This window comes from Nycticebus coucang, chromosome 10, assembly GCF_027406575.1.
Source record: "Nycticebus coucang isolate mNycCou1 chromosome 10, mNycCou1.pri, whole genome shotgun sequence".
Taxonomy (NCBI): Eukaryota; Metazoa; Chordata; class Mammalia; order Primates; family Lorisidae; genus Nycticebus; species Nycticebus coucang.
The window spans coordinates 95,115,712-95,130,047 of NC_069789.1; the positions used below are offsets into that span (position 1 = coordinate 95,115,712).

Genomic DNA, 14,336 nt, shown 5'->3' on the forward strand with positions numbered 1-14,336 from the left:
CCTGTCTTTGAGAGTGGGCATGGGATGGCTTTAGAAAGAATAAGTTGAAAGCTATAGCTATAGCACATATATTTGCTAACTTTAATATTGTCATTTTTCAAACTGTATATTCATATCTAGGTGATTGCACAATTCTAACTATTCTTTTTTTCTTCTGCAGAATTATAAACCTTTCATCTGGAGTGTATAAGTATGGAATAAATTGCAAAAAGGCAAATTATTCTATTTACATTAGAAATTCAGCTTTAGTCCTATTTGTGTTATAAATTCAAAAATCCTAAATACAAATAGGACTAAATTCAGCTTTAGTCCTATTTGTATTTAGTCCTATTTGATTTTCATAAACCATAAAGCTGTTCTATAAAAAGTTATTTCTGGTCTTTTTGTTTTACCAATTGGCAAAACCTCCTTAAATTTTTAATCAGTAGCAAATCATATAACAAGCTTGTGTTTTTAACATGAAGTCAAGACTAATGATTTATTTATTTTTTTTTTAGGGTAGAGACAGAGTCTCACTTTATGGCCCTCTGTAGAGTGCCGTGGCATCACACAGCTCACAGCAACCTCCAACTCCTGGGCTTAAGCGATTCTCTGGCCTCAGCTTCCCAAGTAGCTGGGACTACAGAAGACTAATTATTATTTGAGAGTTTTCATACAAAAAGACAAGAAAGGGCAGCGCCTATGGCTCAAAGGAGTAGGGCGCTGGCCCCATAGGCTGGAGGTGGCGGGTTCAAACCCAGCCCCGGGCAAAAACTGCAAAAAGACAAGAAAAAGAGTAAGAAAACAGACCCTTTTTCTGCTTAAATTCATGAATGGCAGATTGACAGTGGTTTAGAATAGAAATAACAGGGCTCTTCAGAAACTTGAGGGTTTTAGATTGAGGTTATGAGATTTCTTCCCTTAGTGCCCAAAATTCTGGGCTGGAATTGCTGCTGGGAGGCGGTCCTCGTGTTCTTAGAGTCTCCTTCCATCTTCTGATTATCAAGCTACTGACAAAGGCTAAGAGCATTCATACCTATAAAATCCTTGAATGAGACCCCTGATTCTCTGTGGTTCCCCCATTTCAAGGTCGCATGATGTTATCTCTGAAGTTGTTCCTAAAGATAAAGAGATGACAGAAGGCCAGAGCTGGAACATGATCCATAACAAGGCTGTGTTAAAAGAATGTGTATAATGTGTAAGGCAGCAGCTCTTGACCTCTGACAGGCATCAGAAATACCTGTGCACATTTCTGAACATGGGAGGGCTTGGCCCCAACTCCCTACTGCAATACGTCAAGCTCTAGGTAGGTATCTCTTGCCAAAGCTTTATCAGCCATTCTAATATGTGCCACAGAGAACTAACTATTGGTGGAACATTTCTCCTGGGCGTATTCATGACCTTTTTTTTTGAGTAGATGGAGATGACTGATCAATGGTGCAATTTACAAGATTGGCATTTTATATAGAATGGAAAACATAAAAATATGATAATGAATGAAGCTTGTCTATCAGTTATCTCTTGTGGCTTAAAACAAGTACCAGTTTATTTTTTCTCTTTAGACCAAGGCAGTTCTTCCGCTGGTGTTGCCTGGCCTGAGGTCACTAATGTGGCTGCTGCGGTGATCTGAAAGCTTGAGTTGGAGCTAGTTGAGCGAACCGTGACATCTCTCAGAGTTCCACATAATCTTTTCCTGCAGCAGCTAGACCAAATTTTTTCACATGGTGGCACCTTGTTCCAAGAAGGTGAGAGCTATAAGGCTTCTTGACATTTAGGCTTCAGAGACACAGTGTCACTCTGCCACATTCTATTGGTCAAAGCAAGTCACAGGTCAGCTAGATTTGAGGGATTTGAAACAGATACCTCTGTGGATGGGAAATACTGCAAAGTAATACTGCATAGGACTGTCTTTTAGGGATGGTGGGGATTATTGCAGCTATTTAGTTTTATTAACCAAACTCTCTTTATTTGCTGGGACTAATAAAATTGTGTGAAGAACAGTGAAAATAAAATAAAATAAAATAAAATAAAAACAAGATTGGCATTTTAAGAATTCCTTCCTTTGTTTACCCTCTCAGGGCAGATTACCCAGCAATAAGCGTGAAATGTAATGCCAGTTCCATTCATAAATAAAGTTAGGATTTTTTTTTTTTTTTTGAGACATGGTCTCACTTTGTTGCCCAGGCTAAATCGTAGTTTTGTCATCATAGCTCACTGCAATCTCCAACTCCAAATGAGTTTGGGCTCAAGTGATTCTCCTGCCCCAGCCTCCCAAGTATCTAGGACTACAGGCACAGGCCACCGTGCCCAGCTAATTTATTTATTTATTGGATAGAGACTCACTACATTGCTAAAGTTGGTCTGAAACTCCTGGGCTCAAGTGATCCTTCAGCCTCGGCTTCCTAAATTACTGGGAGTACAGATGTGAGTCACTGCACTGGCTAAAGTTAGAATTTTAAATGGACTTTTGCTTTTCACATTTTGCTTCTTTTATGTGTCAGGGTCAAGATTCATCTTTTTGTTTTTTGCTAAGTTTTTTTTTTTTTTTTTTTTTTTTTGGGTCAATGACTTTCTTACTTATTGCTAGTTTCTTTTTTTTTAAATTTTGGATTAATATGAGGGTACCAGCTCAGCGCCTGTGGCTCAAGCGGTTAAGGCGCCAGTACATACACCTGAGCTGGTGGGTTCGAATCCAGCCCGGGCCCGCCAAACAACGATGGCTGCAACCAAAAAATAGCCAGGCATTGTGGCAGGTGCCTGTAGTCCCAGCTACTTGGGAGACAGAGGCAGGAGACTCGCTTGAGCCCAGGAGTTGGAGGTTGCTGTGAGCTGTGATGACACAGCACTCTACCCAGGGTGATAGTTTGAGGCTCTGTCTCAAATTAAAAAAAAAAAAAAAAAAAATCCTAGGGTACCTAGGATTAGGTTACATTGTTTGCTTTTGTAAGGTGAAGTCCAAGTTGCTGCAGCTAGTTTCATTGAAAATTCTTCTGCTTTTTTTGGGCGGTGCCTATGGCTCAGTGAGTAGGCTGCCAGCCCCATAAACCGAGGGTGGGGGTTTCGAACCCAGCTCCCGGCCAAACTGCAACAAAAAAAATAGCTGGGTGTTGTGGCGGGTACCTGTAGTCCCAGCTACTTGGGAGGCTGAGGCAAGAGAATCACCTAAGCCCAAGAGCTAGAGGTTGCTGTGAGCTGTGACACCAAGCACTCTACAGAGGGCGATAAAGTGAGACTCTGTCTCAAAAAAAAAAAAAAAGAAAGAAAATTCTTCTGGTTTTAGTGTATTGCCAATTTCTTCTTTTAAAGAGAAAGAGATCCGAACAATCTTTTTTAAAAAATAATAACATATACTGAAAACATTCATCTTAGCAACTTCCAATAAAAAGAAAATAAAAAATACTCTGATTTGGCTCGGTGCCCGTAGCACAGTGGTTACAGTGCCAGCCACATACACTGAGGGTGGCAGGTTCGAACTCGACCCAGGGCAGCTAAACAACTGCAACAGAAAAATAGCCGGGCATTGTGGTGGGTGCCTATAGTCCCAGCTACTTGGGAGGCTAAGGCAAGAGAATCGCTTAAGCCCAAGAGTTGGAGGTTGCTGTGAGCTGTGACACCAAGAGGGCAACATAGTAAGACTCTGTCTCAAAAAAAAAAAAAAAGAAAAAAAGAAAAGAAAAACCCTGATTTAAATTTATTGCTGATTTTTACCAAACTTTAAACTTTAGTTTATGAAACAGGATCACAGTCCTTTTCCCCAACAGCTAATACCAAGATTGTTTCAAATCCCCCAAAAAGGAGAAGTCCAAAATACCCACTGTAGAGCTTCTACACCTTGGCTTTTGCAGTATTTCTCTGCAGAGGAGCTAGGATGACCTCCACGTCCCTGTCGTCACTCTCAGAGCTATACAAATTATGCTTTTCAATGTATTCTTGGACAAGCTCTGGCACCAAGTAGCAGATGCTCCGGCCCCTCCTGAGGGCTCTCCGGATCTTCGTGGATGAGATGTCGTTCGTGATCCACTCGTTCACCAGGTGAATGTTGCTCCTGTGCTTCCACAGCACGTCAAATTCATAGATGAACTTCTGAGCGTCACTTCCAGCCCGAGTAATGCATATGAGTCCGCAGTCTGCAACGATTTGGGTGATATCCTCACTCTTCCACAAATTGGGAACACCAAAGGACTCCAGTAAATCTGCCCTGCACAGCAACTTGACCTTCGGCACATCTTTTGGTTTTGGATCTAAGGATTTCTTTTGGCTAGAATCTTGTCTTGGTTCAGTCCACTTCCTCTTCCGTCCAGGCCTCTCTAGCACAGGTGAGTTCTGTGAGTGGTCACAGTTACTGGCCTCCAGTTTCTCTTGATGGTGTCTTAGCACCTTAACAGTCTCTGTCCACTCCTTCTGAAGACTTTCCCACGTATCAACTTCCAGCCACTTTGAATTCCTGGTGGCAAGTTCTGCCATGATAACTCGGTGATGAGCAGGGATGAGCTCTTTCTTATTATATGCATCACCAACAGGAGAAATTATGCCTTTGATCACTCTATATTTTCCTGTTCCATTCATGTAGTCCTTGGCCAGCTCAAACAACCTGAGGTGCATGTCGGTGATAGGATTAAAGGAACCACAAGCAAGGAGAACCACTTCTGTCTTCTCTGAATTCTCCATGGTAAGAATTTGAAGCTGTTGATCTAAATGGAAAACTGTGACACCTCCCTTGATGTTTTTACAAAGGAAATTCTCTGAATCTGAAAGAGTTTTGCAAGGTCAACTATTGGAGCCATTCCGACTAGCATGCCAACAGTCTTCTACATGGCCTAAACAAGTGGTTTCTTATCCAAATTGAAACTCACGCCCTCAGGTTGACCCGTCCAGTCCTTCCCGGAGAAGAGGGCTTTTTGTTTTTTTCAAGGAAATGTCAAATATATGCAAGCTAGGAATTTGATTTATATACCAACTACTGAAGTAAAAGTGAAATATTAGCAAGAGGCAGCCTTCGATATTCATAGCACATAGAATTGAAAAGTTGTAGCAACTCATTCATATATTAATTCAACACAGACACCAAGGATGCAGAGCTGAGCCTGATCTGTGGGCTGAAGAGTCATCTTAACAAAGCGTTATGGACTGAGGAAAGAGGTGAGGGGAGCCTGACCAAGTCCAGCAGTCTCAACCTATTTCCCAAAGGGCTGATGTTTAACCGAGATTAAAGTCTGAGAAGGACTGAGAGCAGGTCAAGGTGCAGGGCTGGAGATGTCACAAGATGCATCCCAGAAAACCTAAAATGAGATCTGAGGAATCCTCCATCCACAGCTGTTCAGAGCCAAGTCTCAATTCTCATCCTTGGTCCACTGAAGGCCCAGGAGTAGTTTGAAAGGAAGAATGAACCATCTTTATCTGATTTCACCTGGGTCTGCCTTTTTCTTTCTCAAAAATAAGGTCGAAGGGGCTTGACTGGACTTTTGCTTTGAAGAGGCCTGAAGGTAAGAGGCAGTGATTCAGAGGAACCCAAAACAGCTCAGTGAGAGGAGAGGGTGTGTGGGGAGGCTGGAGGGAGGCCAGGTGAAAGCCTGCAGAGCTCTCTGGTCATGGAAGGAATTTGTTTCCAATTCTGAGAACAGGGAGATGAGGCGACGCAGCAAAGGTGTGATGTCACACATGTTTGTCTCTTGAATATCCCTCTGGCTGCAGAGATCCCCATCAGGTAGTGCACGTGCAGCTCAGTGATGATGGTGACCCCGGCTGGGGTGGCAAATGTAAGGAGTGGATGAATTCAGGAAATATTTAGGGGATAAAATCCAAAGAACTTGATAGTGCTTAGAACATTTACTGAGCTCTTGTTATGTGCCAGGTATGGACTTTCTTATTTAATTCTCCCAGTCCTCTTCAAAGATCATTTCTATTATTATCTCCATTTTAACAAAAGAAGAAACTGAGATAGAAAGCAGAGCAAATCCCCCAACCACAACTCATAAACAGCAGAGCTGAGATTCTGGCCAGGCACTCAAGCTCTCGTCCTCGTATCCTTCCTTCTGAATCACTATGTCACACCATTTAGGTTTCTGTCTTGGGCAATGGAGAGAATGGCGGTGCCATTTACTGAAGTAGAAAACACAGGAGAATTCAGGGACTTGGATAAAAAGAAAATTGTGAGTTCAGTTTTCAACACGCTTGTGGGACATCCAAATGAAAATGAGCAGTGAGCAGTCTGGAGCTCAGGAAATAGATGTGGTGGGGAGACATACAGATTTGAAAGTCATCAGCAAATAAGCAAGGATCACACTTCACAGGCTTCCTCTTTAGGAAAGATGCTGAGTTTGGGAACAGACTCAATACTTTCCAAGTGAAGAGGAAGTGGGAAGATGTCAGTAGTAATGAGCCCAGCTGGGCCAGGGCACTGAGAGCTCCAGCAGCGTCCCAGATCAGTCCCACCCATCTCTGCCGCCAGATCATGCCCCATCGTCATGCAAAGGGTGTGATGTCAGGCCCCAGGTGTTCCTCAACACCCATCTTCCAGGGCAGTCTTTGGCACCCATTACCTGCCTGTGCCACGAGAGCTGCTTTAACACTGATTAAATCCTCCTTTAAAAAGTCCTGTTTTCTGCATCGCCTGCCAAAATGGTAACAGACAGATAATGTACTGTGTCATTAACACATCTCTGTCTATTTAAAAACCTCCAGAGAAGCAAGCAGATGAGCCTTAGAGTTAGCTCAGCAGTGGGAATTATTGCTTGGCTAATTATAAACAGTGTTCTCAGAATCCAGAAGACACAGGAGGGGTACAGCCCCTGTCTTCCATCAAAATACCAACACAATAGTCAAGACACAGGAAGTTAAGAGAGGACGTGACACTCTGGCACAGCTGTGACACCTGAGGTAGACCCTCATTCCTGGCAAAGTGTGTCAGTCACCCCTCCGTGATCCTCATCCCTGGTATTTGTGCCTGTGTGTTCCCCGCTTCCTGTTAATCAGGGCTGGCTCTGTATGGCCAATAGAATATGGCACAAGCGTGTGAATTTCAAGGATAGATCACAAGTGGCAGTGAAGATTCCACCTTGGTCTCTCAGGTCACTTTCTCTAGGGGAATGCAGATGCCATGTTATAAGGTCACTCAAGCAGCCCTGTGGAGAGGCCCCTGTGGCCAGGAATTGAGGTGCCCCATCAGCCAACAGCCAGCACCAATTTGCCAGTCACTCGAGTGAGACTTAAAGTTAAACATTCCAGCCTCAGTGGAGCCACAGCTGACATTAGACTACAACCTCACTAGAGACTTCCAAGCCAGAACCACCCAACTGAGCCACCCCAAATTCCTGAGATAACAAATTATTATTGTTGCGTCAAGGCACTGTAGTATGGTGTGATTTGTTACATTGACTGATACAATCAATAAAAAGACTGGGTCTTGGGGAGGGAAGGAAATAATATTAACTGAGTTCCTACTAAGCCCCAGGGACTCATTCATCAGGCCCATTTTACAGATGAGAAAACCAAGGCCTCCTGTATGTAAGATTGTAAAGCCTGCCTAGTCCCACAGTGAAGAAGTGCAAAACCAGAGTGTGAATCCTGGCCTGCCTCCCCTCAGAACTCCAGCTGTTTCTACCACAGCACTCTGTCTCCCTGGAAAGAAGTAGCCCACAACTCTGGTTGTACCTCTTTCAGAAAACAGTTCAGTGATTTGTAGAAAGGGTTCATTCTCATTCCTCATTTTCTGTCCTAAAAGTGAGGGAGTTAGAGTCTTTGGTCTTAATGCTTCCAGTTAGCTCCAATATTCTCTGACCCTGTAACTCCATCTCACCACCACCTACCACCTGCCTGCCTTCTGGGATGAGCTGTTCTCAGTGATTGCCCTCTGGCTTTGTCTGTTCTTCACCTGTCATGAGGCCTTGGCTTCCATTATAGCAAGAGGGTCTTAGGTTAGCCTTAGGAACCTTCTGAGACTTCTGGCAGACTTAAGTTCCTCTGAAGGCTTCCAAAACAATATTACTAACTATACGTCATGGAGCTTTTAGGCTAGCTGAACAAATTAGAAAGAAATGAAGCTAAGTCTGAAAGAAACGGGGTAGTGAGCTGCTAGCAATTTCTATCTTGCACACAGGAAAATTCATAGAGGAGTAAATGAATAACGGCCCTTCTTCCTTGTATCAAGTGGAAATGAGACATGTGACAGTGGGCAAGTTACTCGACCATTCTGAGCCTCAGTTTCCTTATCTGTAAGTAGTAATTAACTCAAAAGGATTGTAATAAATATAAAACACAGGCCAGGCATGATGGCTCATGTCTGTAATCCTAGCACTTTAGGAGACTGAGGCAAGAAGGTCGCTTGACCCCAGGAGTTTGTGACCAGCTTGAGCTGGGTATGGTGGCACACACCTAAAGTCCCAACTACTCTGGAGGCTGTGGCAGGAAGATCCCCTGAGCCTAGCAGTTTGAGGTTGCAGTGAGCTATGATGACACCACTGCACTCTAGCCTGGGCAACAGAGCAACACCCTGTTTCAAAACAAACACTACAATCATGCATATAAAATCTTTAGCAAAATATCTGGAATATAGAACATGCTCAGTAAAAATAAGTCATGATTCTGTTAAAGAAGAATGACCATATTGATTCAACAGAGGTGAAGGACACTTTACCAGGATCATCAACAATTGGAGTGTAGGTTCTTTTGGTTTCTATGAACCCTTGCAAAGCATTGGTATCTGTGGAAAAGGAGTGAATTTTAGAAGAAAGCCAGATGCCAGGCTCAACAACCCCTCTTGCCTCTCCGGCACCTTGACAGCACCTCCCCGCCAGGGCACACCAGCTACCCCAGTTTTGCTATTTCTGCCCCTAAAATCCATCTGTGACCCCCATCACACAGTGCTCTTAAGTGCCAACCACTCACTTTGCCTTCTCCACATAGACTGAGAAATCTATCAGCTTTAGCAGCCAGATTAGGAATCTAACTCTGATTGGGGCCACGTCAGCCAGGGACTCCAGTAAGTGACCAAAACCAGGAACTTCCTTTCAGAAAGGGGGCTTTCATCCTCACCAACTGCACAATATAGCAGCCACCTGCATGCACCTCCCAGAGGAACTCCTCTCCCCTGCCTACTTCCAGATCAGACCCTCTATACCCCCTACCCATCCACTCAGAAGACTGATCCTTGTGCTTTAGTCCACACAAGAATTTTCCAAGAGTGTTAAATCTTTCATGGGACTCTAGGAGGCAGACCCATGGGTGGCACTAACTTCATTCTGATTCTTAGGATATCGTGGTTTCTTATCACTCATGCAGCTCAGGAAAGTGAGTGTGGAGAAAGAAAGTGGCCATGGCCTTGCTGTTATCAGGTCTCTGTGGTTCACAAAGAGATCTGTCAGGCTTCATCAGGGACTGTTGATGGGCTAACTCAGTTAAAGCCTCTCATTTCATTAGGGGGAGGAGACCATAATGATATCTCAGAGTCCATAAGTAAAGGACCATAATAGTTAAATAAGTGAGGAGGGCTCCAGAACATTCAATAATACAATTAGGTGAGGTTCAGGGAGAAAATATGATCATTGAATAAAAGGCAGCCGTTGTTTTTCATTAGTCCTCACTAACATGGCTGGTGAAGATGATTTGTTTTCCATTCCTCTCATCTGATTCTAAAGAGTAGCCTATTTCCGTCAATATCCTGTCATCAAAAAATACCATGAACCTCATCAAGATGAAACCTCTAAAAAGAAAAACAAAAACAAATTAAAAAAAAAAAAAAAAAAAAAAAAAACAGCTTCAGTTTAACCATGAATCTCATACCCAATTTAGGGGTAAGGAAATCATCTTAGAGTTAACATAACAGGATACGGATTCAAGTCATAAGTCAATCCTGTCCACTCTGTATTGCCCTACCATTTACAAAGCCTGTTACCAGCATTACCTCACTTAATTTATCCTCACAGCAAGACTTATCCACATTTTTCAGGTGTAGAAATGAGATGTTCAACATTAGTTGAATGAGATGTTGAATATCAATTCAACATTTATCAAACATCTACTACCTGTTAGCCGATGTGTCAGGTGGGGGACTAAGGTGTCATGCAGGTGTGTTGAAACGTCATAGAGCCGGTAAATGTCAGGGCTGAAATTGGAAACTGGTTCTTCCACCTCTTGATCTAGGTCTGACGGTGACCTTGAAGTCTGGCCAACAGAATCAGTCCCTCAGCCTAGGGGAAAGACACCATGTGTTTGTCCACAGCTAAGTATATATTTGTCAGCCTATGACTCAGATTCTATATTTCGAAAGATCCCTCATCAAATCATCTAAATGAAATCAGTTTTAAAATAAAAGATTTAATCTTTTTCCTTCCTGTTGGTCATAAGAAGGATGGACAGATGCACAAGACTGCTCTGAAAGAAAAGGAAACAAGTCCCATCATGTGAGCTGTAGGACTTGGCTGTTTTTCTGAATAACCATTGTAAAACTATCTGCTTTCCGCTGTAAATGGTTTTTAGTGCCTGGACATCTTTGTTCCAGGGACCAAACTTTCTCTATGAAGAATAATTCCATATAACAAAATCTATGCCTTGTCAATAATTAGAGAGAGCAAGAGCTATTTTTATAGTTTTGTCTCACAAGACCACAGGTTCCTCAGGGCAGCAATTGAGTCTAGCACAGTTCCTGACAGAAATTTGGAATTCAATCAATGTTCATTAAACTGGGAAATGATCGCTACCAAAACGTTTGTGTGTTTTAGGTATGTTTCAATTATAGAACACTCTTGAGAAATCAGATTTTCTACATGTGAGAAATTTTTCCAGATAACTTAGAAATTCTCTGTTATGCATTAAGACTTTTCACACCAAACTTACCCTCAGGTTCTTAGATGGAAGGCCATCCCTTCCTCTCTGCCCCTACTCATTTTATTTTTACCCTATTACAACACTGGATTACAATGACTGGTGTACACTGGAGATATCCCAACAGATTTAACTTCTATGACGACATACATGACTATTAAATGTCTGTCCCCCTAAACTGTGAGCCCTTGTATCTTTGTATCTAACTTCTTCAAACTGTGGCCTGGCACAGAGCATGTAAGGGCAGAGACGAAGGAAGGAAAGACAGAGGGGAAGGGGGCAGGGAGGGAGGGAGAGAGATGAGCAGCAAAGGAAAGAAAAAGTCATCTGGAAACGGAGAGCAAAAGTCATCTGAAAATATTGAAGAGCTAAAAGGATAGGGAAGAATCACCAAGCTGATATCTAGGAAAAGGTTGGAACTACAGAGAAGTAAGACAAACATCTTTCCCTTGGGGGATATTTGCTAATTTCTGAGTTTTTGAAAGCCTCTAGGGAGACAATATTTGATGGGGAGAGCCTAACAAACTCCTTGTGTTTTGTGTGGAACCCCAAAGTGCTGTGAGAATGAGCCAGGGGTGTACCAGCCCTCACAGTGACCAGCTTAACTTCCACTCTTCTCCTGACTGCTCTGGACCCCAGGGGCCTCCAAGAAGCAAACAAATATTCTCCCAGGAGGCCAAAAACAAGAATAAAGTCTGAATAAAGGCATTTTCAGACCATCAAAACCGAGAGAGTTTGTCACAAGCGAACCATGTTAAAGAAAACCTTAAAGTCAGTGTTCGAAGTAGAAGAAAAATTACTGCAGATGAAATGACAAAGATGTACAAGAAATGAAGAAGAATGAAAAGGGGAAATATGCGTGTAATATTGGCTATGTGAACCAATGACGAGTAGGTCTTATGGCATTTAAAATGCACATAAACTGAAATGACGAAACAATGGCACATAATCAGAAAAGGATAAATACAGTTTAAGTACCTGAGATGGTTGCATTTTCTGGAGAGACAGTGAAAATACCAATTAATGGTGAATCGTGATGAGTCAAAGTTGTCATCTCTCAGGTAATCAACAAAAGAATGATACAAATGTGTAACTTCAAAGCCTTAGAGGAGAGAAATGAATTTCAAAGGTCAATCTAAAAGAAGAGAAGGGGAAAAGGTACAGAGTAGGATGAGAAATGTAAACCAAGTGAATCAATGATTATATTAAATCTAAGTTGACTCAATGCCTCAATTAAAAGAAAAGATCATCCACTTGGATGTAAAAACAAAACACAACCACATGCTCTTTATAGGAGATACGTGTACAACAAGGAAGCGGAGAAGTTGATGGTAAAATAACAGAAAAAAATATGGCATACAAAAGCCACCTGGGAAAAAAATCTTGTGAGCTGAAGGCAAAAAACATTACTAGAGATTAAGAGTATACTTCATTACGATAAAAGGCTTAATTTACCAGAAAGACATAACACTTTAAAATTTTTATGTACTTAATAATTTAGTCTCAAGATAAACGAAGCAAAATCTGACTGAACTACTAAGAGAATAAACAAATCTATAAAGACAGTGGGAGATTTAAATATACCTTTCTCAGAAATTGATAAAACAAGCAGGCAAAAATCAAGTCAGGATATAGAAAATTCAAATAACATGTATAAAAACAAACGGCTCCTAATTGACATATTTAGAACACCGTACCCAGCAACTGTAAATTGCACATTCTTTTCAAGCACACTCAGAACACTGTTTTAAAAAAAAAATTAACCAGATACTTCCCTGTAAAGCAAATCTGAACAAATTTCAAAGAATAGAAATCAAACTGAGTATCCTTATCCGTAATGCAATTAAGCCAGAAAGCAATAACAAAAAGATTATTAGAATCCCCATGTTTAGAAATTAAGAAATACTCCATTTAAATATCTAGTGAAGAAATCACTATGTAAATTAGAATATAGTTTCATTAGAAAAGAAATGCTACATATCAAAACGAACTTCTGGGATTCAGCTAAACCATTAAGCTATTAGAAATGAAGCTAATGATCAATATATTGTCAGTCATATTGTGTACAACTGCAACTTTTCTCCTCAACAGGCCTGTGCTGCTCCAACCTCCTGAGCTAGACTCCCACGCTGCTGAGCAGACATGGCTGCTCTCCTGGGCAGCATCCACCATCTCTGGGACCCCATCTATTTCTCTTTCTTAGCCTTTCACATAGCTGTGGTAGATTCTCAAGCAACTTCCTGAGAAAAAGGAAAACAGATAAAATGAGAGAGAAAATTTTCTAGTCCTTACATACCCAAAAATAATTCTACCCGCACACTCGACTGTTCGTTTGTCTATGTCTATTTTAACCTGTAGAACTTTAGTTTAAAATTCTTTTTCCCTCAGAATTTCAAAGACATATCTGCATGGATTACCAATATTTAAGGCCACTGTTTCTTGTTTCCTTGTGGACAGGCTGGGTTTTTTGTTTGTTTGTTTTGTTTTCTCTTTGACAGTGCTGAGGAGTTTCATCCTTGAGCTTTGAGTTCCACAAGAATCTCTCAAGGTCTGAGTCATTATGCGCTTATTGTACTGGGAAGAACGTGGGATCTTTCAACATGGAAACTTCACTCTTTGGCTCAAAGAATTTGCTTCTATTATTTCTTTGACAATTTTCTCTCCTCAATTTTTTATCTGTATTACTCTTAGAGGATACCTCTTAGTCAGACGTCCAACTTCCTATATTGATCTTCCACGTAGTCCATTTAATTACCTTCAAGATAATCCTGAGTTTCCACTAACTGTTCATTTCCCTGTGTTGAGAGAGGAAATGCCTTCCTCAATGCCAGTGTTTAGTCCTGGGGAGCAAGGGAAAAGTTGACTGTTCCACTTATATTTCCAGCTAATTCCTTTGTTGACAGCCCTGCAAACTAAGCAGCAACATGGGTTTTCCTCTCTGACTTCAGCGCCTCAGACACACACAGCTAACCCCCATTCCCTGCATGCCTGTTGACCTGAATAGAACTGCCCAGTGTGTATTATACATGTGCAGTCACCCTAAGATATTTACGAAGGTCTTAAGGACACCTGTGAGGGAAAAGTCTGTAATAACTAGAGTCTCCAAACAAAAGTCAGGATAAAATTTCCAACAAATTCTAGTGAGTCAATGAGCATCATATAAGTGAACATTTTATTGATTCATTGATTTTTTTGAGACAGAGTCTCACTCTGTTGTCCCAGGCTAAAGTGTCCTGGTGTCATAGTTCATAGCAACCTCAAACCCCTGGGCTTGACCAATCCTCTTGCCTCAGCCTCCCAAGTAGCTGGGACTACAGGTATCCACCACAATGCCTGGCTAGGTTTTCTCCTTTTACTAGAGACAGGGTCTTGCTCTTCCTCAAGCTGGTCTTGAACTCCCAAACTCAAGCAATCCACCTGCCTCAGCCTCTTAGAGTGCTGGGTTACAGGGAAGAGTTACCATGTTGGGCCATTAGTGAACATTTTAAATGTGGATAATCCTGAGAAATCTGGGGCTTAACCACCTCCTTTGTCAGATC

The 14,336-nt window shown here is 41.8% G+C and overlaps 1 protein-coding gene across 1 annotated transcript; it reads right to left on the bottom strand.

The window, feature by feature from the left end:
- Positions 1-3,470: 3,470 nt before the first annotated feature.
- LOC128596899 (nicotinamide/nicotinic acid mononucleotide adenylyltransferase 1-like) lies at positions 3,471-4,865 on the bottom strand. Its single transcript, XM_053606735.1, has one exon. It carries the CDS (start codon positions 4,645-4,647, stop codon positions 3,805-3,807), a length of 843 nt encoding a protein of 280 aa, XP_053462710.1. The 5' UTR covers positions 4,648-4,865; the 3' UTR covers positions 3,471-3,804.
- Positions 4,866-14,336: the final 9,471 nt, after the last annotated feature.